The sequence below is a fragment of the Tamandua tetradactyla genome, chromosome 11 (genome assembly GCF_023851605.1).
Source record: "Tamandua tetradactyla isolate mTamTet1 chromosome 11, mTamTet1.pri, whole genome shotgun sequence".
In the NCBI taxonomy this organism is placed as follows: Eukaryota; Metazoa; Chordata; class Mammalia; order Pilosa; family Myrmecophagidae; genus Tamandua; species Tamandua tetradactyla.
Genome location: NC_135337.1, coordinates 51,220,386 through 51,247,939, shown reverse-complemented (window position 1 = coordinate 51,247,939; position 27,554 = coordinate 51,220,386). Strand labels below are relative to the sequence as shown.

At 37.0% G+C, this 27,554-nt stretch overlaps 1 protein-coding gene across 2 annotated transcripts in view; it reads left to right on the top strand.

Moving 5' to 3' along the window:
* The window catches only part of TNNI3K (TNNI3 interacting kinase), a 286,566-nt gene that overhangs the window by 195,068 nt on the left and 63,944 nt on the right, over positions 1-27,554 (top strand). For both annotated transcript variants that reach the window (XM_077120614.1, XM_077120615.1), the window contains exons 18-21: positions 2,387-2,439; positions 2,765-2,817; positions 6,667-6,799; positions 22,810-22,919. In XM_077120614.1, the coding sequence (XP_076976729.1) occupies positions 2,387-2,439; positions 2,765-2,817; positions 6,667-6,799; positions 22,810-22,919 (349 nt within the window). The remainder of the gene's footprint in view (positions 1-2,386; positions 2,440-2,764; positions 2,818-6,666; positions 6,800-22,809; positions 22,920-27,554) is intronic.

The window sequence follows — 27,554 nt, the reverse complement described above, 5'->3', positions numbered from 1 at the left end:
TCCTCCCCAAACAGGGAATTTTCTCCTTCTTTGTCTTTGCCCGCTTAATCGCTCCCTCACTACTATGTGAGGTCACAAGAGCAAAGTCTATGCCTGTCTTATTCACCCCTATATCCCAGTATGTAGGAAATGTGTTAGCACATGATAGGTACCAAGCAAATATTTGTAGGCTTACTAATGGCCATCCTTCAAAGCCTGCTTCAAAGCCAATCTCTTTCTTAACTTCCACTTACCTCCACTTTACTTTGAATCCTTCTGTTAGCCACATTCATGTTTGTTTTCACCAGCAAATGATAAGTTCCTTGGAGATGGAATCCATAACTTGTATTATTTTACAGTTCCCAGAGTGTCTTGGTAATGTGAGTATCAGGCTTTGCAGAAAGGCATATGAGTATAACCTAAGGGTGGTTCGTAAGAAACATGTTCATTAATTGTCTGCTATTTGCTAGGAACTCTTCTATTATCTGAGACGGTAACCCAGATGAACTCATTCTAGATCCACACTGCCACTATCTGAATAACCTCTATTGATATATTAAATACGTTAAGTCTTTGACTCTTCCTCTAGGAACTCAGAGGGATAAAAGCATTTAGTACTAATGCCTCTTCCAGTTCTAGGATTCTCTGAATTTTTAACACTAACCTATTGATTGATGATGGTAATCAGTAAGTACTTATTGATTAAATAATGCAATCTTTACCCTTCCAAACTCATAACTGTTACCTGAAATAGTAGGGTCTATTTTCAGTTTCTTTTAATTTATATATTTGTTCAACAGATGTCTATTGAATACTCCTATGTGTTAAGTAGTGTGCTGAAAATGCTGGCAAGCCAACGTTGAGCAAGACACAATCCCTTCATCCTGAGACTCTCTGCCTTTTATATTATAATGCACTGGGTGACCCAGTGACCAAATTCTCTTAAGTTTCTTTCATAGAAGAGCAAAATTTTGCACAACACAACTCCTCTAACTGAAGTTGGCAGCTATAATCATTCTGAGTAAATAAATTATTCATTTTGGAAGAAATTTAAACAAATGACAAATGGATAAAATATCCCCTAAAAGTATAACTTATTTGGGGCTGATCTAGATCCATGATTTTGAAGCATTGCCTCAATGGCTGCTATTTTGGAAAAGAGAAATGTTAAAGAGGCATCCCCTGAGTCTCCCCTTATATTTAACTAGAACAGCCCCATTTGTAAATTCATTTTATATATTGAATTCATGCTGCTAAAAAAAAATCTTGATAACCAATGTTCTAGATAACTAATTGGAATTAGAAATAAAATAATGGTAGGAGATAAATATATATGTATGAAGCATGCATACATATACTTCAAACATTGTGAAACAAAACTTGGTATGTGTTTTAATGGTATCTGTGGAATGTAATTCATTTTCCTCTGAGAAGCTAAGGTATTGTAGTGTTGTAATTCTCCCAAATCCTTCAAGGAATCCAGTAGTACAGTACAAAGATGCATTTTTTGTTGTTTCATTTGAACCTCCAGGGAGCTAATGAAGCTGTAGAATACTTTTTCTTTAGAATGTCTTTCTCATCTATGTAATGCTTGATAATCTGTGATTAAAGAGAGCATCTTGGGGGGATTTCCTAATACTGAAATGACTTACAAACCAAATGTGAAATGGATATGAAGAAAGAAATTCAGTAAGCAGCACTCAAAGCCAGTCTTGGATCAGGATATGTATGTACCTAAGATATTGCTCAACTCAATTCAGTAATATGTAGGAAGAATGTCCCCTTTATGGCCCTGTCCCAATCTTGAAGTACTTCTAAAAAGGTCACTTCTGTTAATCAAACTTGAATTGGGTTGGGAGACCCAATTTGTGACCTTTATGTCTTTGCCTCCTGCAAACCTTAAAAAAGTGGTTTAGCTGGCATAATTCCTAAACCTTTTAGAAACATTCCTTCATCCTGGGATTGTAACTAGAATGTATTGATCAAAAATTTTTCAATAAGAGTTCTTTTACTCTTCTGAATATTCATTTCAGGCCCTGCCTTGAGCTATGCTTGCACATAAGATTCCAGCAAAGTTGTTTGCCTTGCCCTGACTCTTTTGCCAGTAATACAGTCATGTTAATAAATGAGCCTCAAGGAGCTGAAAAGTTGATCTTTGACAAGTTTAAGGGTGGTATCTAAAGTAGGAATTCTGTAAAATGGCATTAGCTACAACATGATCACATTTTGTAAATGTACTTTTTGAACTAGTGAACCTGAAGAAGTCACTGATTTGAGACCTATATTAGTCTCTTGGGGCCCATTTAACCCTGGGGCTGAATAAATGATGATTTTTGTCCTCTTCCTTGAGGGATCAATCAACTCAGGAAATAGTAAAGTTTACTCAAAGCCTACTTTTTTCTTTCAGTCACAATATTCTTCTCTATGAGGATGGGCATGCTGTGGTAGCAGATTTTGGAGGTGAGATTTCCATAACGAATACCCCAAATGTCTTCAGCTTCTTTTCGCTTTCCTAGTTAGTGCCTGATATTGCATGATGAATTTGAAAATGGATTTCCAACTGACAGTTTTATTTCTCTAAGTCTTCCAAATTTCAGTGACCCTCAATTTTGGAAGTATAGCATTTTGTTTTCAATTTTTCCTCTTTGCTACCCTCAGCCAAAAGAAAAGAAGTTAGAATATAAGTATGACCGAGGTTTTTTGTGGTTTCAAATCTTTGACATAATCTTTGACCTTGGTTTCGAGATAGTTCCTCTGAAGTGAATTTGTTTTCTCTTTCCCTCAGAATCAAGATTTCTACAGTCTCTGGATGAAGACAACATGACAAAACAACCTGGGGTTTGCTGCCTCTTACATTCCCTATAATTAACTAAAACAATTAAAATGTGTAAACTCAGCCTGAGAGGGCATGAGAAGAGAGCAGCTTGAGGTGGAAACAATGTTACTGTCCCAGTGGCAGGATAATGTTTTATGTTTTTATTTCCAGTAAACCTACAAAAGAACTATTTCAAGCCTTTGTTAGAGAAATAGATTAGATACATATTTGGAAAATGGTGTGGTTAAAATAATACTGAATTTGTTTCAAATATTACTGAAAAGCACATCGTGGGCATGGATAATTGGCTTTCAGATTTAGATCTTCTTATTAAGGTGTCGAGCTAATATTTAGTAAATAACTAACTATAAAATTAGTGGTTCACCACCATCTATTAACTATTCATAATTCTCCATTTAACATTATAAGGCACTAGGTGGTATAGTCAAGCATTAAAGTATAATATCTGAAGCAAGGATAATTATACTTAAAATCTCCACAATTAAATTAATCACCTGCTCCTGACCCAAAGGAAAAAGTATGTTTCTCTTTCTGGACTTTGTGTGTTATTTAATAGCCCAAGCTTGTAGTACTTTTTTATTTCTTCCTTCCCCTTACACATTAACATGACATGACTCAACCACTTTGTCTGGTTGTTTCTCTTAATTTTTTTTTTTCTAGAGTTCAGTGTAGTTTCTCAATTCTCATGTCAGGTCCCCATTATCTCTTCTCTGGACTGCTGAATTGGCTTCTAACTCCATTCCTCTCCTCCAGCTCATTCTCTGAACATTGGCTAAATGTTGCGATACTGAAAATTCCCCTTCTCTACACCATCAACACCCCCTCCCCCACTGCCTACCAGCTAAAATCCAAACTCCTTCCCACACACCCACCTGGCCCCAGGGCACCTTTCTAGCTTCATCTGTCACCACAATGTCTCTCAAGCCCCCAGTGCTCCAGTACACAAGCCACCTGGCCATTCCCCAAATATGCTGTTCACTTTCACATCCCTGTGACCTTGACCTTGTTGTATTCTCTGCTCGGAAGTCCCTTCACTGCATTCCACTTGGATGAAGTTAACTCATCTTGCAAGGCACCCATTTTAAGCACCTGCCCGTTCCACAATGATCCCCTACCCTCCCCATGTACCACTGCCCCACAGACCCTCTCACAGAAAATCCTTTTCCCTCCGTGATTTTTATAGCCCTTTATGCATGGTGCTACTTTGTACTCTCATCGTTCGTTCATTCAGCAAACATTTATCGAGGATTGACCATGTGTTAGGTATTGTGCAAGAGTCCAGGGATGCAAAACATGAATAAAAACTTAGTCCTTGAACTCAAGGAGCTTATTGTTTAGTGAGAAAAAGATTATGCTATGCAGAGAGATTTAAAGCAACATGGAAGTTCACTGATAGAGATATACTAGAATATTACAGAAGCTGAAACTGAATGAATGGGAGTTAATCCAATGGCAGGGAGTATGGAAAGGGATGCCAGATAGTGTAAACAGAATGAGCAATGGCACAGGAGAAGGTGAAAAACACCATGCTTCCTGGGGGGATTTCAAGTAGCTTGGCATTGCTGGCATGGGCAGTGTGAGGAAGAGAACATGAGGGGTAAGAAAGGAAGGCAGGAGCCAGTTCATGGGCTATGTTGTATTATAAGTAGGGTTACGTGTGCTTTCTTTCCCTAGTTAGATTTATTTCACTCATACATTCAAAAAGTATTCATGGAGCACATCGTGGGTGTCACTTTCTTCTAGAAACTGGGAATATAGAAATGAGTGAACAAAATAAAGTTCTTAATCTCGTTGAACTAATATTCTACTGGAAAGAGATAGATACTAAACAAATTAACAAAAATGTATACCAGGTGATAATTTTTATGAAGAAAACATTAAAGTAGAGTAAATGAATGGTAGGTGATGGGGCAGAGTTTAGGTAGGGTGGCAGGGAAAGATAGCACTTGTTAAGGTAACGTTTGTACAGACCCTGAGATGGAAGTCATTCATGTGACTCTCAGGGGGAAGAACATTGCAGATGGGGGAACAGTAAGTGCAAAGGCCCTGAGACAGGAAAGTGCTTGGTAGGTTCAAGGCCAGAGTGGCTAGAGTGGATGAGCAACAAGGAAAGTGTGGTAAGAGATGAGGCAAGGGAGGTGGGAAGAGTGAGTCCCCATTTGGCAGCACCCACCAGGCCTCACCTAGTACCTGGGACACAGAGATGCCTACATCTGTGTTCTCAATCCTGGTTGCATGTTAAAAACCCTTTGAGAACTTATAAAAAGCACAATGCCTGAATCCAAATGCCCAAAATTCTGATTCAGTAGGCCTGCTATTGATCTTGGGTACCTGTGACATCTCAAGTTTCCCTCAGGTGATTCTAACATGTGGTTAATTGACACTCACTGACTAAATAAACATATGTAGACTGGATTGAATTGAATTTCTCTAACAGCAAGTAATATTAATTCTTCTCTCCTAGAGGCATAGTCTATGAGCATAGGCACCACCTTAGATTTATTTTGAAAGCTATATTGTTTCTTGCAAATCATGTGGACTCATGTGAGTTCTCTAATTACTCTGTCACTCCCCTGTGCAAAAATGGGCATACTGTATGCCCACTCCCACTTATACAATGTTGTGACACAATGCATAATCTTCTGTATAAATCGAGGCTACTTAGAATATGAAAGCTCATGTGGAAGAATTGCATTTGAGCACCATAATCAGAATAAAGATATTCTTGGAAAGCTGTAATTGCACATGATTTCAAAATCAGGAAAACACTTCAAAGGAATTATCAACAGTCAACGCTACACACAGAATTTCACTGAGAGTAATAGAAGAATACTGGTTTCTCTCAGTGGAAATACAGAGAAAGAAGGTATAAGGCAAAGTTCATTTGATATGATAGATATGGCGTCATGGAATTTTAGAGCTAGAAGGCCCTGACTCCTTTGTTTTGTCCTCAAGGAATGTGAGATTAGCCCAGGGCAGCCCAAACCATCAGTGGCAGAGCTGGAGCTAGAATTTCATCTCTTAACTCAAAATCCAGTGCTTTGCCCATGAAACCATAAATAAACTAAAGTTACATACTTGCATCCCAAGATGGAAATTTATTTTTAAACCGAAGAATATGTAATTGCAAATGAAGAGAATATAAATAATGTAATTGGAAAATAGGAAGAGAGAACTTTGAACAGAGAAATATGACATTTCATGGGCTTTTTAAAAAATATTGCACAAAGAACATTCAGAAACAAGGCAACTAGCAAATAAAGGAGATATGACCAATCTGATTCTGCCAGTAAAAAAATCTATTTCATAGGAATATGCTGTGCACTCCTCTATGTCCCTTTCTTTCCCTCACTCATGAAAGCACTATTTATGGTCCTAACTTAATGATTCCCAAATTACAACCTGAAGACTTGAACAAAGGAAAGTGCCTCCCACCAAGCCTGTACTTCACTCCTAGGGAGTCACAGAAGATTCTGTAGCTGGCTGTTCAGAAGCTTGTAAAATTTCTAGATGAAAGATACATGTAAATAAACAAAAACTGCTTCTGTGAGGATCAGCATTTTTATAAGAGGCAGGATTAATAGTGCTGTGATGTTTTGGGAAGAATAATGGATTTTATGATCTTTCAATGATTAAGAAACTACTCTTTGAGAAGCTGAACAGCCACAGCGAACACAATGTGTTGGCCAGTTTATTGCATGCATTGAGTACAGTATTGATGTTGTTTTATGTTTATGTCTTTTGAAGGCATTGGGAGAACACTTAGCAGATCCTCACTAAGACGAACACTGTTCTGCAGTGGAAGAACTAAACCCTGGGTAAATGACTTGTGGCTGTTTCTCGCTCTGCAGAACCTCCGTTGGATGGCTCCCGAGGTATTCACTCAGTCCACGAGATACACCATCAAAGCTGATGTCTTCAGTTACGCTCTCTGTCTATGGGAACTTCTCACTGGCGAAATTCCATTTGCTCATCTCAAGCCAGGTAAGACATGCAGCAATTAAAGCTTTTCTGTTGTCCAAAGTTCAATGCATTTTCACAACTTTCAAGAACAGGTTTTTTCCCCGAATATGATTATTCTCAGTGGAATGGCCAGGTAAGAGGTAAGTAAACAAACTTAAATTGGTTTCAGGTGTGTGCCCAATCCTGGAAACTTAATGACCCAGAGCTCTGATTTGGGACACAGGCACACTGAGTACAGTATATTTTATTAAAGTTTAGGCTTCAATTTATCTGATATTAGTAAGACAAGCCAGAGACTGTGACTATTACTGTATGTGGGTGCAGATAATGTGGGCAATGTGATGTTTATTTTCTGAAATTGGATTTTAGGAGTGCCTTTTTAGTGTGTCTATAGGGGTGAGCTGAAAGTAGTAATGCAAAAATAACTTAGGGCTGTAGAGAAATGTTTTTCCTAATAGCTTTACATTACATATAGGGATATATCCAAAAATTTGTAAGTCTAATTTTTATTAATGATATATATTATGTTCTGTGTATGCACAGAAGGTGGGGTGGGGAATCTAATCACAGTCAAAATATACACATTTTTTGAGGCTTTGTTGAACTGTGTGCCCTTTGATGTCACTTGAGTTGGTCTTGTGTCTTCTCGCACTGAACCCTGTTGATTTCTTATTTGTATCCACCCCTAGACTGGAAACACCTTAGGGTCAGGGCAATATTTTATTCAACTTTGCATCCCCAGAACCCAGCATGCTTGTTAAATAGTTGTCAGAAAAAATCATAAATAAAGGTGAAATGAATTATATTGTGAGTTCCTAGTGGCCATACTGTCACAATATAGCAGACGGATAAAGTCAAAAGGATCTTACAGAAAGTCAAATTTCACAAACATGGATACTCACAAGTTAAAAATCTTAACTAGGATCGAATACTTATTAGTCATCATGTACATAACGAAAGCCAGATCTCGATGCTCCTTTTTCAGGTTATTTTCTCCACATGATACCATATGGTCTTTTAATTACACTCTGCGCAGTGCCCCAGGGAGTGCCTTTCACAAATTGTATGTTCTACATATAGTGATTGAGTGCAATGTTGATGTACTTGTCTTAAACTTTCTTGCTATACTTTTCTTAGTTTTATATGATGAGAGTTAGCCATAACTGTGATGTGGACGTAGGACTCCCATTTGAGTTGAACTATCGTTGCTGTTTGTAAGGTCTTGCTCTGATTTGCTGCTTTCTCTACCTCTTGGAGTTCACATTCAAATAAGGGTAATAGGCTTATAAAGAATCAGTTCTACTTCCAGACATACTGTGATATTTTTCATAAGAGGGAGATGCATCTCCCTTTCCCTCATCCCCGTCCATTCTTCACCTACCCTAATGATTTTACCTCCCAAACACATCTTGGATTTACCCACTTTTCACCATCATCTACCACCATCCTAGATCAATCATCTTTATCATTTAAACCTCTGCATTATTATTTAATATATTCAGTTTTATTGATGGATAATTTACATGTAATAAAATGTATCCCTTTTTTGGTTAACAGTTCAATGGGTTTTAAGAAATGTATACAATTGTATAACTACCACCACAATCAATATATAGAATATTTCTGTCACTCTAAAAATTTCCTTGTGCCTCTCTGAAGTCAATCCTCTTCTCCCATCTCTAGCCTCTCGCCATCACTGAACTGATTTCTTTCCCTCTAGGTTTGTGTTTTCCAGGATTTCATATAAATGGAATCAAGTATATGTAGCCTTTTGTGTCTGGCTTCTTTCAGTTAAGCATAACGTTTTTGTGATTCATCCATGTGGTTGTACATATCAGAAATTCAATTGTTTTCATCACTATGTAATATTCTGTTGAATGGCTATACCTCAACTTGTTTATGCATCCACAAATTGAGGATTATTTGAGTTATTCTCAGTTTTGTACTATCATGAATAAAATTGCCATAGACTTTCAGATCTTTATGTGGACATGTTTTCATTTCTCTTGGGTAAATATATAAGAGAATAGTTACTAGATCTTACATTAAGCATCATTCCAGAGTGGTTGAACCATTATGGTTCCCACCAGCAGTGTATGAGAATTTTAGATGCTCCACATCTTTGCCAGCATTTTGTATTGTCTATTATGCATAGATATGCCATTCAAGTAGGCATATAATGGTAACTCATTGTGACTTTATTTTACATTTCTCTAATGGGTAATTAAATGATCTTTTCATGTACCTATTTGATATTCCTATCTCTTTCTTTGAACTTAATTATAAAAGTGCTTAGACCCTAAATAGAATACGTATTTCACAAGTATTTTCCTCTCGTGTGGGTCTTGCCTTTTCATATTCTTAGCAATGTCTTTAATTTCAGTGAAGTCTACTTTATCAATTTTTTTTTAATTTTTCTGCCCTGTACAGAAAATCCTTGTCTAATGAAAGGTCATAAATATTTCCTCCTATATTACCTTTTATAGGTTTAGGTTTTATATTTTTATGATTAATTTTGAATTAATGTTTATGTGGTACATGATATGGGTTGATATATTTGGTTTTTTGTTGTGTTATTATTTTGTTTTGTTGCATGTACATTTTCAGTTGTTCTAGTACCATTTGTTAAAAGGAAAAACACTCCTTTCTCCATTAAATTATTTTGGTATTTTTGTGAAAAATCTATTTGCCAAAATTTTACGCATTTATTTCTGGGCTCTGTTCTCTTCCACTGATATATATATGTCTACACCTATACCAATGCCACTTTATCCTCAAAACTTTTTAGTAGGTCTTGAAATCAAGAAGTCCTCCAGCTTTGCTCTTCTTTGTTAAAATGTTTTTGACCATACTAGGAATCTTACTTTCCCTTATAAATTTTTGAATCAGCTTGTCAATTTCTACTAAAAAAAATACTGCTGGAATTTTTATTGAATTCCATTGAATCTCTAAATCATTTTGCAGGGAATGGACATCTTAAACCATAGTAACTCTTCCAAATCATAAGCATGATGCATCTTTCCTTTCATTTAGTTATTCTTTGATATCTCCTATCTGTGTTTTTTAAAGTTTTCAGCACTAAAACCCTTGACTTATTTTTAAGTTCATCACCTATTTTTGATGCTGTTATAAATGCTGTTTATTATTTCAATATCCAATAGTTCTTTGCAAGCATATAGAATTGTAATTAGTTTTGTATAAGAACCTAGTATCTTACATACTTGCTAAACTCACTTACCTGTCTAGTAGCTTTTTTGTATATTCTTTGGGATTTTCTACGTAGATGATTATTTTATCAGTGAAAAAAAGATAGCTTCACTTCTTTCTTTCCAATCTGTATAGCAATTTTTAAAATCTTTTTCCTCCCTACTTGGACCTCTAGTACAATATTGAGTCAAAATGGTGAGATATACTCACAACTCTGTCTACTTCTCATCATTTCATCCACCACCACTCTGGCTCAAACAGCCATTTTTTTTTTTTCCTTTGAAATACTTCAGTAGCCCTTTGACTGTCCTCCCTTTGTCCATTCTTGTTCCCCTTCTCTTCAATCCCCACACATTCCTTGCAGTTGTAGTTTGAAAACATCAACCTTATTATGCCAACATAGCTTAAAATCATTCTAATGCTTCCCATGTTCTCAGGATTAAATTGCTTAAACTAGTCTTCTTGACCAAAAGGGGGAAGTGAGAAATGAAACAAAATAAAGTTTCAGTAGCTGAGAGCTTTCAAACAGGGTCAAGACGTTATCCTAGAGGTTATTCTTATACATTATATAGATATCCCTTTTTAGTTTATGGTGTATTGAAGTGGCTGGAGGGGAAGTACCTGAAACTGCTGAGCTGTGTTCCGGATGATTGTATAAAGATACAACTTCTACAATGTGACTGTGTGATTGTGAAAGCCTTGTGTCTAATGCTCCATTTATCCAAAGTATGGACAGATGAGTAAAGGAATATAGATTAAGAATAAATAAATAATAGGGAAGATAAGGTGTTAAATAAATTGGGTAGATGGAAATGCTAGTGGTCAATGAGAGGAAGGGGTAAGGGATATATTATGTATGAGTTTTTTTCTGTTTATTTCTGTTTTCTGGAGTGATGCAGATGTTCTCAAAAATGATCATGGTGATGAATACACAACTAGGTAATGCCATGGTGATCCATTGATTGTATACCATATACGGAATGTATGTGCGTGAAGATGTCAATAAAAATATTGTTAAAAAGTTGGCTAAACTTCAATATGTCCTTCAAGGCTCTACATGATCCTCCTGTTCTGACCTAATTCATACCATTTGACTTTCTGTACTCCAGTTAATCTAGCTTTCTTTTGTTTCCCTTAATATGTTGCATTTCTTCTGGCCCCTGGGCTCTTTCATAAGCTCAGTTTCCTTAATAAATGCATATTAATGATGATTACACAAACATTACTGTGAGGATCAAATGAGATAATATTTCTGATGAAACATCATAAAACTCTCTACAACAATAAAATGAAAGACAAGGGTAAAATTGTATACAAATGTAGTACAATTCTTATGTTACTGTACTTGACTGGCACTCCAGGATACCCACATAAAAACCCTAAAGTCATCTTTGATTTTTCTCTTTCCTTCTTTCTTTCCTACACTTTTTCTATCTTTTCTTCCTTTTACTTCTTCCCTTCCTTCTTTCTCTCTCTCCTTCTTCTCTCTTGAATTCTCTCTTTTTCAGTAATTTTCTTATTTTCAGTTCTACTTTCTAAATGTGTCTCAAATCCATTCACTCATCTCCATGTCCAGTGCTACTGCCCTATTTCATGTCACCCATATTTCTCATACAGAGTGCAATGCAGTATCTTTAACTGGTATCCTAATCTCCAGTTTTGCTCACCATCACCTTCTCATCCATTAGCTGTACTATTGCTATACTTGGCTTTCTAAAAATTCAAATTAGATGACTTCCCTTACTCAAAATCTCCAATGTCTCTTCTTTGTTCTTCAGATAAAAACACTATTTCTTAAAAAATTCTGCAAAGCCCTTCCTTGCTATGTTCTTCTGTCCTCCCTGGATATGCCTCTCACCACTCACAGCCTCTCATCTATATTCCAGCCATACAAAACTATTTCATTTTCCCAACATGACATCTTTCCTCTCACCTTCAAGCTATTGCACACGCAGGGCTCTCTGCTGAAGACATGCTTCTCTACTTTGCATCAGACTGATTCCAAGTTGCTATTAGTTATTAATTTAAATATGACTTCCTTCAAAAAAGTCTTTCTTAATTCTTCAATATCAAGTGTGGTCTCCTCCATGCCCCAAGTTACCATGCATCATAATATTTATCATAGTATATACTCCCAGAGTTTGCAATTTCCTCTAGTCCATTATACTTTGTTAATTATAAATGGACTATTTCAAGGAAATCAAGACCACCTCTCTCATAGGGGGAGAATATTACATAGTAAAACAGGTAAAAATCCAGCATAGGAATAAGTTGATTCCAGCATTCCAGATATTAAAATTTAGAGCATATTACTGGAAAGAGAGTTTGCTTATGATAGATGCTGAATTTTATAAAGTTGCACTGTGACTATGCCTCAAGAAATGAGATGGCTAACCTCATTGTAGTGGTTAAGCAATCTCATATATGTTCAGGAATAAATGATGTGAACACCAAATTCAATAGAAGGTCTGTATTAGCCATTTACAGGGAGAAACAAATCCATGGCGACACTGTGCAGTGGCATTATCATTTATGGTAGTATTAGCATTACATATAGCTCATCTGTCAGGATTCAGCTGGATCCTATTTCCTGGGGGAAATGCAAAAGTAGAACACAAATATTAGCACTGACTCCTGCACAAGTGATAGATAGACCTCAGAAGAACTTGAAGTCAAAATCTCTTTTACATAACGCATTTTCAAATTAACCTAATAATCTCAGGTTTAGAAAGAACTGAAAAAGCCACCATGTAAAAGCCATACAGTACCTCTCTGTATCTAAGTACCCACTGCCTTAAGGTCACCAGCTGAAATACCTACAGGTTGCAATCCAGCTTCAGCCAAATGGTGCCATGCAAGAAACACAGGGATACTTGTCCACTGTTGCCAGATCAACTAATTTCCATTCATTTGTTTAGAAACCTAAAGATTTTTAAATGTTGGCAATTAATTGAAATTTGTAAGAAAATATTTTGCAAGCTAACACTGTGGGGGCCAAATAGAATTGACATAGTATGTAAGAGCAGTAGCCTTAGGACCTTGGGCAAGTCACCTAACCTAGCTATACCACAGTTTCTTTATTTTCAAAATGGGGCAATATAGGACTTACCTAGGGTTGGAACAGTGCCTGGCGACAGTAACCACTCAGTAAATGTTAGCTATTATTATTACCTTTAGGTCACCACTGATGCCTCTTCTGGGCCAGGAACTGTGCTAGAGTAAGAGGAAAATAAAAAGGAATAGGACACTGTCTAGGGCCTCAAAGTATGCACTGTGCAGTGGGGGAAGGAGGAAAGTACAATTAGAAGTGCCCCACTAGAGAGAACTATGAAAATGCTAAGGATTCTCCATGGAGGGACCTCTTGCTCCGACTGGAGGTAGGAGAAAGATGTCAGGGAACTCTTTTTAGAACTAATGATGCTACAATTGCATCTTAGGAAGATGAATACTAGTTAAATAGGTAAACAATGGGGAGGTAGGGAAGGTATTTCAGGAGAAGGCAGGATGGGAAAGGACTCAGAAGCATGAGGAGACCCACAAGTATTTCTATAGGGACGAATCAAAGAGTACAAGGAAGTCGGTCACATGAGTCAATGCTAAATGTCAACTGGAACCAGAAGGTGAAGATCCTCATGCACCAACCATGGAAAGGCACTGCAGGTTTTAAGCAGGGATGTAGTACAACCCTATATTATTTTAGAATGCCCCATCTTGCTCCAAAGCAGAAGCTGGATAAGAGAAGTTCAAAATCAGAGGTAAGGAAACCAGTTAGTCTAGATGAGAATTTATAAGACCTTAACTTGATCTTGGAAAAGAAAGGAGAGTTCAGTTGAGAGAGATTTTTAGTAGAACTTGTAGAAGGATTGAAGTGCAAGCATAAGGGATAAGGAGGAGGCAAATCTGACTTCCAGGTCTGGCTCAGCCAGCAGAAGGATGGCAGCTAGAGGAAGAGGAGCAGATCTGTGAGAGGAATGATGATATTAATACAAGGGGGTACCAAGATGTGGAGCTAAGCAGAGAAAGAAGAACCAGGCAAGAAGAGAGAGGAGCTGGTACAACCTGACATATACGATCTAGCCAGATATATTGCAGAGAAAGAAACTAACACCTGCTTCCCAGATGTTATTTCTTCCTTAGACCTGTCTACTCTGATATATCTTGAGACACTAAAAAAAAAAAAAAGCTGGAATGAATTAATCCATCAATATACATATTTTTCCAGCCCAATTCCCTTATAACCTCATAAGATACTCAATTTTTCAGATCATTTTCATTTTATAGTGTGGGTCCAAAGAAGAAAGCCTCATTTTCCTTTCATTTTCTTGTGTGATGCCAGGTGAGAAGACTCAACCCTGTATCTGAGGATTCCTTTCTGTCAGGTTCTAACCTTAGGATGTGGCAGTAAGTTAAGAACGCCTGCCGACTGATACTAACTTGATTTGGGGGAGACTTTAAGCGTTGCAAATTGGGAGTCCAGGGGTCAAATGTGGCTTGCAGGCAGTTTGTTTTGTTCTGTTTTTGTCTCACATACATATTTTTTAAATATGATTTAAGATTTAAAATATATTTAGAGACACAGATACATCACAGGTCTCCTATTTGCAGCCATTTGAGTTTGCAACCTCTGCTTAGACATTGTATGATTATGCTCTTCTCCATATATGATTAGGATCCTATAGCATCCTGAACATAATAACCTCAAAAGGCGTAGGCACACTGATAATATGAACTGTGCTTCGACAAGAGCTAGGAAAATAGGAGTGAGCTAAAATTCTGAAATCCCATGCTTGCTGTGCTAATCCTTATCAGTTTATTACTGAAAAGAGAGGAGTAAGCCAATCACTACACAGATCACTGGAAAGATCAAATCGGTCCAATGGATGGCAATATTTCCATGAATGCAGCTAATATTAACATTCCAATACTTCATTATACTGACAAAGATTGCAATGAGAACAGACAATGGTGCAAATTAATCTATTCTTCTGACAGTCTGTAATGAGAATGGGATGTGGTTTTAAAAATTAAGCCATTCTTAGTACTATCTCAAGATTGCAATCTCATGGTTCCTCTCAGATGCTATATACTCTGGTGATACATCATTGAAAAGTGTCAGTTTAACAGAGTATGCCTTAGCTCTTGCTGGGATGGGAGAACATATTTTCTTTGTCTCACCACACTCCTGCCCATTAAAAACAATGAAACAGGATCAATTTGTTTTTTAGAACACACATACACAGAATCACATTTGAAAATAAAGCTTTCTAGCAATTTTAGCTTAGTCAAAACTTACAAGATATTGTACTATATGGCTCTCTCTGTTTTATGAATGCCTAGATTTAATTTTATAAAACAGAAGAGAGAGTGTGGTAGATTATTTTGGGGATTCAGACTCCAGTACCAATTTATTCATAAGCAATATATGGCTAATTAAGTTCATCACGGAGGCCTGCATAGTCCTCCTCTCCACAACAGCCATATTGCAGCATGAGCTGGGGCTGATGACAGATGAGATGGTTTTTAGCTTGGTAATTTGCAGTAACTCAATGCAATATATTACTTGGTATTCATACCCAAAGAGAACAGATTTGCCTGAAAAAGAACTAAGACTTCTAGTCCAAACAGAACAGAAAATATGACAAGGATGTTTCTGAAATCTCGTTCTCTAGGTCCAGACTAAAAGGGATCAGTGAGGCTCTTAAATCCACACATGGTAATAATAATGTAATAACAGCTAGTGCTTATTGAAAGCCAACAATGTGTCAGGTGCTTTATGCCCATTATCTCATTTAATCCTAAGAACAACCTGTGGTTTAGGTCCTTTTATATAAAATATATGTTCAATGTCACATGCTAGTAAAGTGTAGTCAGGACTTAAATGCATGGCTGTCTATCCCCAAGCCCATGCTCTTAACCATTACATTTAAGAAATTAATAGCCATAGAGGCCTATTGGCTTAGTTAGGATGTTCCAGAGAATTAAGAGGAATGCCAGACTGAAAATTAGGCCTCCAGATTTCCAAGTTAAGGCTACTTCCTAATACGCCACACTGCTTCAGTTCATCTGAGCCCTCCTACCAAATATACCACAAGGGCTCAATAATTGATTAGCCATACATTGTAATTTAATATTCAAATAAACATTATACTAATTTAACAATGTTTCTTGATGGATAAGCATTGTGTTTTGTCCTGAAAGCATAATAATGAATAAGTTGCCAATTGGCAGTAATCCATTCAACATTCATTCATTCAATCATTCACTAAATGTTCACCGAATTCTATGTACCAGAATCAGGTATTTTCCAGTGGAATCATATTGTGAGTAATCTCATTAATTGATTCATTCAATGCATGCTTATGGAGTTCCTACTGATTGCCAGTGCCTGTGCTTGACATAGGAGTTACAATGGTGAAAAGAAGCAATTCCTGACCTCGAGGAGCTTATGATCTATTTCAGAGGCAAGAAAGTAAATAAACAATTAAATGCAATGTAATGTTTGTTATGGTAGTACAGAGTGCTCTGGGAACACAGAGCAGAAATAGTCAATGGTCCACCTAATTTAAGCCTTAACTGACAGTAGATGTTATACAGAAAAAGAGGATAGGGCAGAGCATTCCAGACAAAAAAATCACATTTCAATCATTCATTCACTTTTTAGCCATTTATTAATTTACCAATGTCATTTAAAAGCATAACATTTTTTTCAGATTTTTACTGTTTTCTTAGCCTATGATCACAGTTTTAGTTTCCTGTCTGTCAAAACAAGTACTGTCCAATGGACTGACTTAAACAACAAAAATGAATTGGCTCACAGTTTTAAGGCTAGGAGAAGTAAAAAATCAAGGCTTCATCAAGTGATGCTTTCTCCCAGAAGACTATGGCATTCTAGGGCTAGCTGCCAGCAATCCCTGGCTCTAGTCCCTTCTGTCACATGGCAGCCTCCTCTGGCCTTTCCATTCTCTTCTGGGTTCTGTTGACTTTCGGTTTCTGGTTGAAAAAAATCCTGTGGGTTTTTTTTTGCCTTTCTGTGACTTTTCCAAAAAGACATTCAGTAATAGGATTAAGACCCATTCTGAGTCAGCTAGGCCAACCCTAACTGAAATAGCCTCATCAAAAGGTTCTAAGAGTTACGCTTGTGGAATGAATAAACAAGAAAATGCCTTTTACTGGAGTATGTAGCTCCAAACTACCAGAATCCTTTACTTGGAATGCTCAATACTTTTTGATAAATGATTAAATGAAAGTGATCCCATGTGTATTGAATGCCTATTCTGTAGCACCCTGGCCCATCACTTTTGAGAGATAGCACTCATAAATCTTCATGCATCATTTTACTTTTTTTAATATAGTACTGATAAACAATGAAGAGCTTGTCCACAAATGAACACCATGGTTACGTAGATCCCTGAGGCTGCCTCACAAAACCGTGCTTAATTCAAATCTCATTGTTCAGGATAATGGGAGTTTGGAGTTGCTCCAAAATTGTGCTATCTAATACAGAAGCCACTATCCATACATGGCTATTTAAATTTAAATTTATATAGATTAAAATAAAATAAAATTAAGAATTCAGATCCTCCGTAGCACTAACCACGTTTTGAGTGCCAAATAGCCACATGTAATTAGTGGCTACCATATTGAACAGCACAGAAGAAAGTTTCCATCATTTCAGAAAGTTTTATTGGGCAATGCTACTTTAGAATATAGATTATAAGATTACCTAAAATGTTGATTATTAGCTCAGGAGAGTGTTGAAAAAATAGGAGGAACTTAATAAACATTTTTTTTTAATTTAGCCTTATTTTCTTTTAACAGCAAAGTTTCATTTGTGAAAGTAGAAAGTGACATTTACATAAATTATTTAACATATTCCATGTAGGAATTGAGGTAAAAATTTGATTAATGGGATGACAGTCTCTTTCCCAATTCTGGAAAACCAGAAAATATCCCAGCTGTTAGTGTAGCATAGCCACTTAGGCAAGACTGACAAAGCAATCTCAAAGGTGACAAATTTCATTTCCATGACCCCTCATGTTGCATTGCCCACTTGCTGGCCGAGGTGCTAATGAGTAGTATTGCTGCCAAGAAGGCATAAAGCAAAAGGGAGAAGAAATGCCAAGGCCCTGTAGAATCCACTGTGAATAATGAAGAATTAAATACCATTCATCTTAAACTGATTTTTCAGACACTGTGCCAAGAAGCAGACAAGTAACTCAATACACTTGACATCAGAGACACACGGAGTTTCCAAGGGGGATGACTGGCATTTGACTTCACTCACTGTATGAATAGTCCCTCCCCTTCCATTAGGAAATATCTAATTAGTAAAAATGTATTGACTATACTGTTTTATGTGCTTAGAATTACACCAGGCCCATAATATCCAAACGGTCATAGGTGAGAAACTAAGGTTAGAGGATCAATAATCATTAAGAGTCAGTTTATTGTTTTGCTTATTTAGTTACCTCATTCTAGGAAAAATTTAAAATAGTCAAAAATAACTAATGCAAGGAATTAACATACCTAGCTTTTTGTGACATAAAAGACATTTTATAAGTCATGTTAGGTTTGCTAAATATGTTCTGGCCAGTCTTTTGTTTCTTCATTTTGTAGGTATCAGCAACTATTACTTAACCAGGTAGTGGTTGGAGTGGTTGACAAATGTGACTAATGCAAGTATTCTAGAAAGGGAATTTGTAGAAAGGGAATTGAAGACAAAAGCAGAAATGAATCTTTTGACTCTACCTTCAATGTGGAACCCTTATACAATAAGAGCAGGTGATGTAGAAAAACATTAAAATGTCAGTGGACAGATTGGAAAAGGGTGTGGATTTAAGATTTTGAGTACAAATATCTAAAAAGTATTTGGGAAAATATTAATTCTCACTACTTGTATCAGACAGGAAGGTTCTTCAGAGAAACAGAACCAGTAGGATACATATATGTATGTATGTAAAGAGGCTTATTTCAAATAATTGGCTTACACAGTTGTAGGGCCCAGTAAGTCCATTATCTGTAGGACAGACTAACAGTTGGAAACTTGGAGCTGATGTTGCCATCTTGAGGCAAAATGTCTTCTTTCAGGGAAACCTCAGTTTGGCTCTTAAGTCCCTTCATCCAATCCAAATGACCTATCTTCTAGAAAGTGGGATCCTAAGCATCTGTCTATATCTTAATGACTTTTGAGATATGGTCTAACACCCGCTACTCCCCCTGACAAAAGTTTATCCCCATTAAATTCTGCATTTACATAAGGTCAACTCATTGCAAATGTCAGCCACATTGACGATACACCCTCACAGCAACACTTGGATTAGTGTCTGATAAAATAACTGGATACTTTAGCCTAACCCAAGTTGGCAAATTCTCAACAAAATCATAAATAATTGTCATTTCTCAACAAAATCATAAATAAATAATCCATGCAATAGGATGGGTCATTTTAAAAAAGATGTTCTGTTAAGTAGTCACAGCCAATCTTGGAACAACCTAAAACTGAGGAATTTAATGCAAGCATTAAAATAATGGTAACATAAAGTTTTAACAACATAGGGAAATGGTTGGGTTTCATTTAGGGAAAAAAAGGATTATATAACTGTATATTAAACATGAGGTCAATGATATGTAGAACATATAAGAAATATTCAAAGAAAATATGTAAAAATTTTAACCATGATTCTCTATAACATTTTCTTTTTTTCTTTTTCTCTTAATTTTCTAGATATTCATGGAAGGAAATTTAGGTAGGAATTCTGAATAATCTATGAAAGAAATGTTGATTAAGTTATATAGGATGTATTTTCACAAGATCTACCATAAGTATAGGTGGATCAGCAGAATTTAATGGGGATAAACTTTTGTCGGGGGAAGTAGAGGGTGTTAGGCCATATCTCAAAAGTCATTAAGATATAGACAGATGCTTAGGATACCACTTTCTAGAAGATAGGAAGCAGCAGTGACCTGGAACTTGAGTCTTCCATTGATGCAGGGAAATTTTTCTGAGGAATGGAAAAGATCCATGTGTTGTTTATAAAATATTTTCCGTATAATGTGTGGTGAAAGGAACATGGACTTTGCAAGAAGGCAGACCTGAATTTGATTCCTGGCTGCACCAATTACTATTTACATATATAATTTTTATAAAATTAAAAACTAGTTACAATATAAAGGCCGCATATTATTGAGATGTTAATTCTTTACAATCTGATCTATAGATTTAATGCAATCCCTGTCAAATTCCCAAAACTTTTTTTGTGGATAGTGACAAAATGATTCTGAAGTTTGTATGGTAAGGCAAAAGACTCAGAATAGCCAACATTACACTGAAGAAAATGGAGGGCAGATATTACCTAACTTCAAGTCTTACTATAAAGCTACAGTAATCAAGAAAACATGACATTTGCAAAAGTATAAACAAACAGATCTATGGAACAGAAAAGCCCAGAAATAGAGCCACATAAATATAGTCAACTGATGTTTGACAAGGGAACAAAATCAATTCAATGAAGAAAGGATAGTCTTTTTTGACAAATGGCACTGAAACAACTAGACTTCTACATGCAAAAAAAATAAAATTTAATCTAGACACAGACCTTACACCTTTCACAAAAATTAACTCAAAATGAATCACAGACATAAATTTAAAATGCAAAATTGTAAAAATTTTATAAGATAATATACCAGAAAATCTAGATGACTTTGGGTTTGATGGGTGACTGTTAGTTACATCACCAAAACCTTGATCCGTGAAAGAAAAAATTGAGAAGTTAGACTTCATCAAAATTTCAAACTTCTGCTCTTCAAAGACGTAATTAAGAGTAGGAAAAGACAATCCAGAGACTAGGAGAAAATAATTTGCAAAACACACCTGATACAAGATTTGACACAAAATATGCAAAGAACTCTTAAAACTCAAAAATAAGAAAAAAATGTATTTACAAAATGGGGAAAAGACATGAACTGACACCTCACCACAGAAGATGTACAGTGAAAAATAAGCTTATGGAAAGATACTTAACATCATATGTCATTAGGTGAAAGCATATTAAGGAACAATGAGAAACTAGTCCACAGCTATTACAATGCCTAAAGTTCGAAATATTAACAACGCTAAATGCCTTTAGGGATGCGGAGCAGCAAGAACTGTTATTCATTTCTGGGGTGAATGCAAAATGGCATAACCACTTGGAAAGTGTGTCTGGCAATTTCTTACAAAGCTCAGCTTATCACACAATCCAACAATCAGACTCCTAGGTATTTACCCAGAGGAGTTGAAAACTCATGCCACACAAGACCTGCATACAAATCTTGACTTCAACTTTATTCATAATTTCCAAAAATTGAAATCAACCAAGATGTCCTTCAAAAGTGAATGGATAAACAAACTGTGGCACTTCCATGCACTAAAATAGTATTCAATAACAACAAGAAATGAACTAATATGCCATGAAAAGTGTGGTAAACCTTAGATGCATATTACCAAGTGAAAGAAGCCAGTCTGAAAGGCCAGACTGAATGATTCCAGCTACATGATATTCTGGAAAAGGCAGACTATAGAGACAGTGAAAAGTTCAGTGATTGTCAAGGGTTGAGTGGAGAAGGGCTCAATCGTGGAACACAGGGCATTGTTAGGGCATGGAAACTATTCTGGATCATACTAAAATGGCAGATACATGACCTTCTGCATTTGTCAAAACTCAAAGAACTGTGCTACAAAAAGAGTGAACCTTAATGTAACCTATGGATTTGAGATAATAATAGTGTGTCAATATTTAGTTCAGCCACTGCAACAAAAAAAACCAAGCTAATACGAGAGGAGGAAACTAACGGGGAAATTTGGGAACTCTGTACTTCCTGGGCAGGTTTTCTGTAAACCTAAAATTGCTCTAAAAAACAAAGTCTGATGACCAAAAACTAGTTATACCCACCCCCCCACACACACACACACTTATATGACAGTTATGAGATTGATGGAAATTATGTAAATTTCTATCATGCTTAGTACAAAACATGTTCAATAAAAGTAGCTATGCGCTTGGTTTCCAAGTGGTGTGGAAGTCACTTGTTGCAAAGCAGGAAGCTATTTAGCAATGGAAAATCTGTAATGAAGTCCCTAGAATCAAAGCACAAGGCTAGTGCACAGTGATGGAAAGTCTGCAGGGGGCAATACTCAGAAATCCACACTGGCAGGCAACACTAGGGAGTTCTATCAATGAATAGTACTAATTAAAATAATGAATTTGACTTGTTTAATAGAGTTTAGAAAATAACAAGTACTTCATAAATATAAAGAATTAAAACCCAAACATCCCTCTACCCAATAATGGGATTTGAGCTAAAAAAAAAAAGTGATAAACACCCAAGTGATACAGGTGCTTTCATAAATGCAAAGATCTGTGGCACTCAATTTCTTGCTATATGCAATCTAATACCTTCAGCCTAGAATTCATGATGTTGAAGTCTGGTCTAATCTGCCTCTCAGTCTTTACTTCCTATGGCATCATGTAAATATTCTCTATTCCTCAGGCACACTAAACTACTTGCCCTTTGCATGTTCCTGGATACAGAGCACTGTTCCTTTCCTCGTTGATGAATTTCCCCTGCTCATTATTTGTTGTATGTACTATTGAATGCATGAACCATCATAAACCTACAGTATCAACTTAATTACTATTTTGTTTAGAATCTTTTTATAAAACAGTATAGTGGCCTATTTGAAGCTGATTTGCACTGACTGACTCATGTCTTCTTTCATCTGTTCATATGTTCCTGAAAATACATATGTGACTTTCAAAACTCTGGCACGACCATTTGGCTTGCAGCGGCTGCGGCAGCAGACATGGCCTACCACCACATCAGACCTCCCATTGGCTATTCCATCCCCAAGCCCATTTCTTCGCTGCTGGTGCAAGGGTGGAACGCATGTCCCAAAGTGAGTAATTTCTACTTCCTCCTAGAAAATATGTTATGGTCAAAATCTGTCACAAAGAGTGTAACTCCAAAGTCTACTCTCAGTGTGTATTTTAAGATTGTCAGGACATAAAGACTGACTTGCCTTCTGCTCTTTAGTCTCTAATTGCCTCGAGCAGTCGGAGTATCTCATATTTCTTTGCTGCTGCCCTATGAATTTGAAATGTTTCTCACAACTGATTAGTGAAAGAGAGACCAGGGTATGACAGATGACGCGCAGGCTCATCTCAGCTGCAATTTTATTAACTATGTTTGAGCCACACTTAGTCATTTTCTAAGGAAAGAAATTTGGCACAAGATGGATGTTGGCTTTTCGCTGTGAGACTGGTCTTAGGACAAAGGCACCAAGGGGAGCTGTCTCAGCCGCCTGGCCTTTCCAGCCTCGCTGAGCGGCTGTGTGAGAAAGTGGCCGAGAGCACAGATTTAGAATCCAAGTGAAGAAACCAATGTTATGGGAGGAAAAGTAGGAAACGTAAACAGCGAAAAGAAATATTTTCAAATATTTAAATCTAAGGGAATCTAAGAGAGTAGAGGAGAGACCAGTCATATAACCTCAGGATGAGATCTCAAGCCATCTGTTTTTAATGAAGTTTCTTCATAACTGTACCAGACTGGCTGAAGTCTACTCTAGACTCAGAGATTGATGCAGGAGAAGGTTCCACAGCCCCTGGTAGCCCTCAGGTTCCCCTCCCTGATAACAGCGTTCACACCAATGTCCAAGAATGCCCCTGTCGGTATGATTTACTGTCTGTTGAAATCCTGTGCTTTGGCCTCAGCCCATTGCTTCTTCTCCTCTGAGTGGAGAGAATTAGTTAGCGTTCTTCACTCTGGACCTTCTCATCTGTAAAGGACTAATGGCCTTTGGGCACAAACCATCCCAGTCATTGCCATCCTTTCCTTTTAGGTCCCTGTTTCTGATCCTAATCAGGCCCTTCAACTCTTTCCAGGAAGGCAGCAGATAGAGTGAGGCTATTGTTATGTCACAAAATGTTCTACCAAAGGAGAAATAGAATAAGTTCTAGCCCATCTATTTGGAAGGAGGGAGCAAGCTTCCCCAAACTTTTCTAAAGGCATAACCCCAAGTCAATACCCAAACCCATAAGTGTACACTGAGACTATTATGAGCAAAAATGAAAATTCTCATCAGATGTATACTGAGTATCTCAGAAGAAATAAACTCTTTTCCTGACCATTTAATCTGATGTAGTATATATTTATTTGGTCAGAATCTTCTCACCTAGAATGTCAGTGCCATAAAAGCAGGGACACTTTTGTTTGGTTTGTTGGTTTTGTTTTCTGCTGTAATCCCATATTAGAACCATATCTACTATATGCTCAAGAAGTATTTATGAATGCTTAAATGAATACCACTATGCCAGGATGGCTTATTGATGACTCCAGTCCCCTTGGCTGTATTCTCATGTCCAGACAATTTTTTTCTTGAAAACTACGTGCCTTAAAACTGTTTGGAAGAGCTTTCCTTGACTTTCAGTATGAAACTTAGGCATATTTTCTAGGAATGACTGTCAAGTATCTAATCCAGAATTTCCTTTAGTCTGTGAGATGTCAGCTATTCTAAAAATTTAATGAAAAATAACAATCAAGGAAATCCCATCTGCTTTTTTTTAGCTCATTCTTCATAATTATATATAAGGGACATATGGGAGTTTTCATTTGAAGATAAAAGCAAGTCACTGTTGGCTTTTAAAAGCAGTTTGTGGGGGATAGAACGGAAGCCACAAGCAAGAGGTTGGAAAATGAGACAGGGAAGTCAGAATAGGGCTATCAGAGAGAGAGAAAAAAAATGACTAAGTCCAAAGATTGAATGCTTAATGGGAAAGTTTCCTTCTTGTGCAGGGGACCCTATCAGCTCAGAGTCTGGGCTCTAGGAGATGAGGTGCAGTGACACAATAGGGAGAAAACTTATTCAGTGAACAAAGTCTCTGATTGGCTGACAGCAGCTGTACTTACAAGTTGGGTGGGCCCTGGCCTGGCTGTGGTGCCCATCTCCCGATTCTGAGGTTGGGATGCTTCTATCTGAGACACGACTGTGCCATGATTACATTGCCCATCATGTCTTCGTTATGTAAGTAGGCTATGTGATGAGGAGAGAAAAATAATGGTCTAGTTTTCATTCTTTCCTTCAACAAGTATTTGTTGAGTACTCTATACTGCCCAGAACTATGTGCTGGGTATTCAGCACAGGGGTGCTCACAAGGGAGCTGACGGCCTGGTGGTCAGATGGAGATTAATTAAAAAGCAGTATTAATGAACTCTATTGTTATAAGCCAAGATCAGTACTTTGAAGAAAAACAAGGTTCAATGAGAATTCATAGTAAAGAAATTGTAGCAATTTGGAGGACAAAGCCTTCTAGCCTCAACTGACACTTCAGTTGAGGCCCTAAGTGTTTTAGTTTTCAAGACTGCTTAAGTAAATGCCATACAATGGGTGGCTTAAACAATGGAAATTTATTTGCTTATGTTTTTGAGGCCAGGAAAATGTGCAAATCAAGGTATCATAGAAGCAATGCTTTCTTCCTGAAGACTGGCTGTCAGAGAACCTTAGTTCCTCTGTCACACGGAGAGGTACATGGCAGCATTTGTTTGTCTCTCATTTCTCTGCTGGGTTTTGTTGATTTCAGCTTCTTGCTTCCATGGCTTTCTTTTTGTCTGAATTTCATTCTCCTATAAAGCACTCTGGCAATAGGATTAAGAGCCATCTCGATTGAGGCGGTGCACTCCTTTAATGAAATAAACTCATCAAAAAGTTCTGTTTACAATGGGTATATACCCCCAGGAATGGCTTAGACTTAAGAACATGCTTTTCTGGGGTACACACAGCTTCAAACCACCATTATGGATATTTAGGAGTTTGGTGAATGAAGGGAATTTGTGAGTGAGAAAAAGAGCCTAAGCCAAGAGAACATGTGCAAACCAATTAGGAGAAAAGAAAGACAGAAGAGAGTTACTAGTTCTTGAATATTGTTGCTACCAAATAGTTAAATCTCAAGACTAGGCATTCTTTGAAATAAATTCATCTTTATATATAAAACTCCAATCTCAGACAATCCTGAAAATGACAAAACCATCATTTTCTTGGTTATCAACTTCACTATTCATTCTTTCATGTCTGTCTTTGCCTTACTCCTTGAATTGGAAACACTATTTTCTATGATATATGTCTTCTCAGTCAAGACATGACAGATACAACCCAGAGGACAGTGAGGATACCAGCCTATGGGAGATGGGATGTAGTCTTTGAAAATCAGTGAGTGGTGGGGAAAAAAAGTCTTATCAGATAATTGGGATCAGATTTTGAAAAGCCTTGAAAACCAGAGTAGGGTATTTGGACATGAATTTTTAGGTAATTATAGTTCTATAAGCTCATAAGAAGTGAAAGGATATTATAAAAAATAATGTTTTGGGGGGAAATTATTCTTACTTTGAAATGAAGGATTTATTCACTTACAAAAATGCACATGGTTCCTACATTGAGCCAGGCACTGCGTTATCTCCCAGTATGCGTGGGAATGACAAGGGATTGTTTCCTGATGTGTGGGCTGCAGATTACATGTTCCAGATTACCCTGGAATGTTTGTTAAAATGAATATGCTAGGACTGTACCCTGAACCTATGAATGAAAATCTCTGGGTGGAGCGTGTGACTATGCGTTTTAACCAGCACCCTAGGTGATTTATGCCCAGTAAAGACTGAAAACTTTTATGGGCCAAAAATGAAACCAAAGGACACTAAAGTTAGAGGGAGCAGCTGGAATGCTATTGCTGTAACCCACCCTTTACAATGTGCAAAAACTACAATGGTTACTCTGGAGATGCAGGGACGAGAGGAAATATGAGAACCAGTTCAAAGGAAACATCATAAGGAGGTGGAAGGCTGGACTTAGGAAATGGGAGAGAGGAAAGAACCCAGGAGAACTGGGAGTCAGCTGGTGACCAGAGTACTTCTTCAGTCCTTAGGTATCAGAGATACTGTTGACAATGAGAGAAGTCAGAACAAAGGTAAGGACTCTACAGTAAGTTAACTGTGCTTGACAAAACAGGAGATAGAGGCCAAGAAAGAAATAACTGCTCAACAAGGCTGAGGGAGCTGTCAATTAGCATAAACTTGGCATGCAAGAATTGTCACCCGTGCTCTTCTCACCTTAAAGATGCTTAAAAAAATGAAAGTGAGATCAGGGGAGGCAGATGGATGACACAGGAGTTAAACTCAAGCAGAAAGGCTCAGCAAAAATTGAAGAGAAAGGAGTTGGAGTTAAAAGCAAGAAAATTTTGATTCTAGGGAGAAAAGAGAAAGAAGAAAGGTAATAAAGTTAGGAACTTTGAAATTAAGTGACATCATTTGCTGGCAATTCTTAATAGGAAGGAAACAGAAGATGGGTCAGGCACATAAGTCAATATAGTTCAATTGTTCTAATACTCTTTTAAACTTTATAACAATGCTATATGTAGATATATAGCCTGAGACAGAATTAGAGATAGGGGGGTAGTAGAAAGTTTCTTGTCTTTGTAACCATTTTTTTTTCCACCAGAAAAAAATTCTCTATATATTCTATATACTGAAGGTATGCTTTCAACAT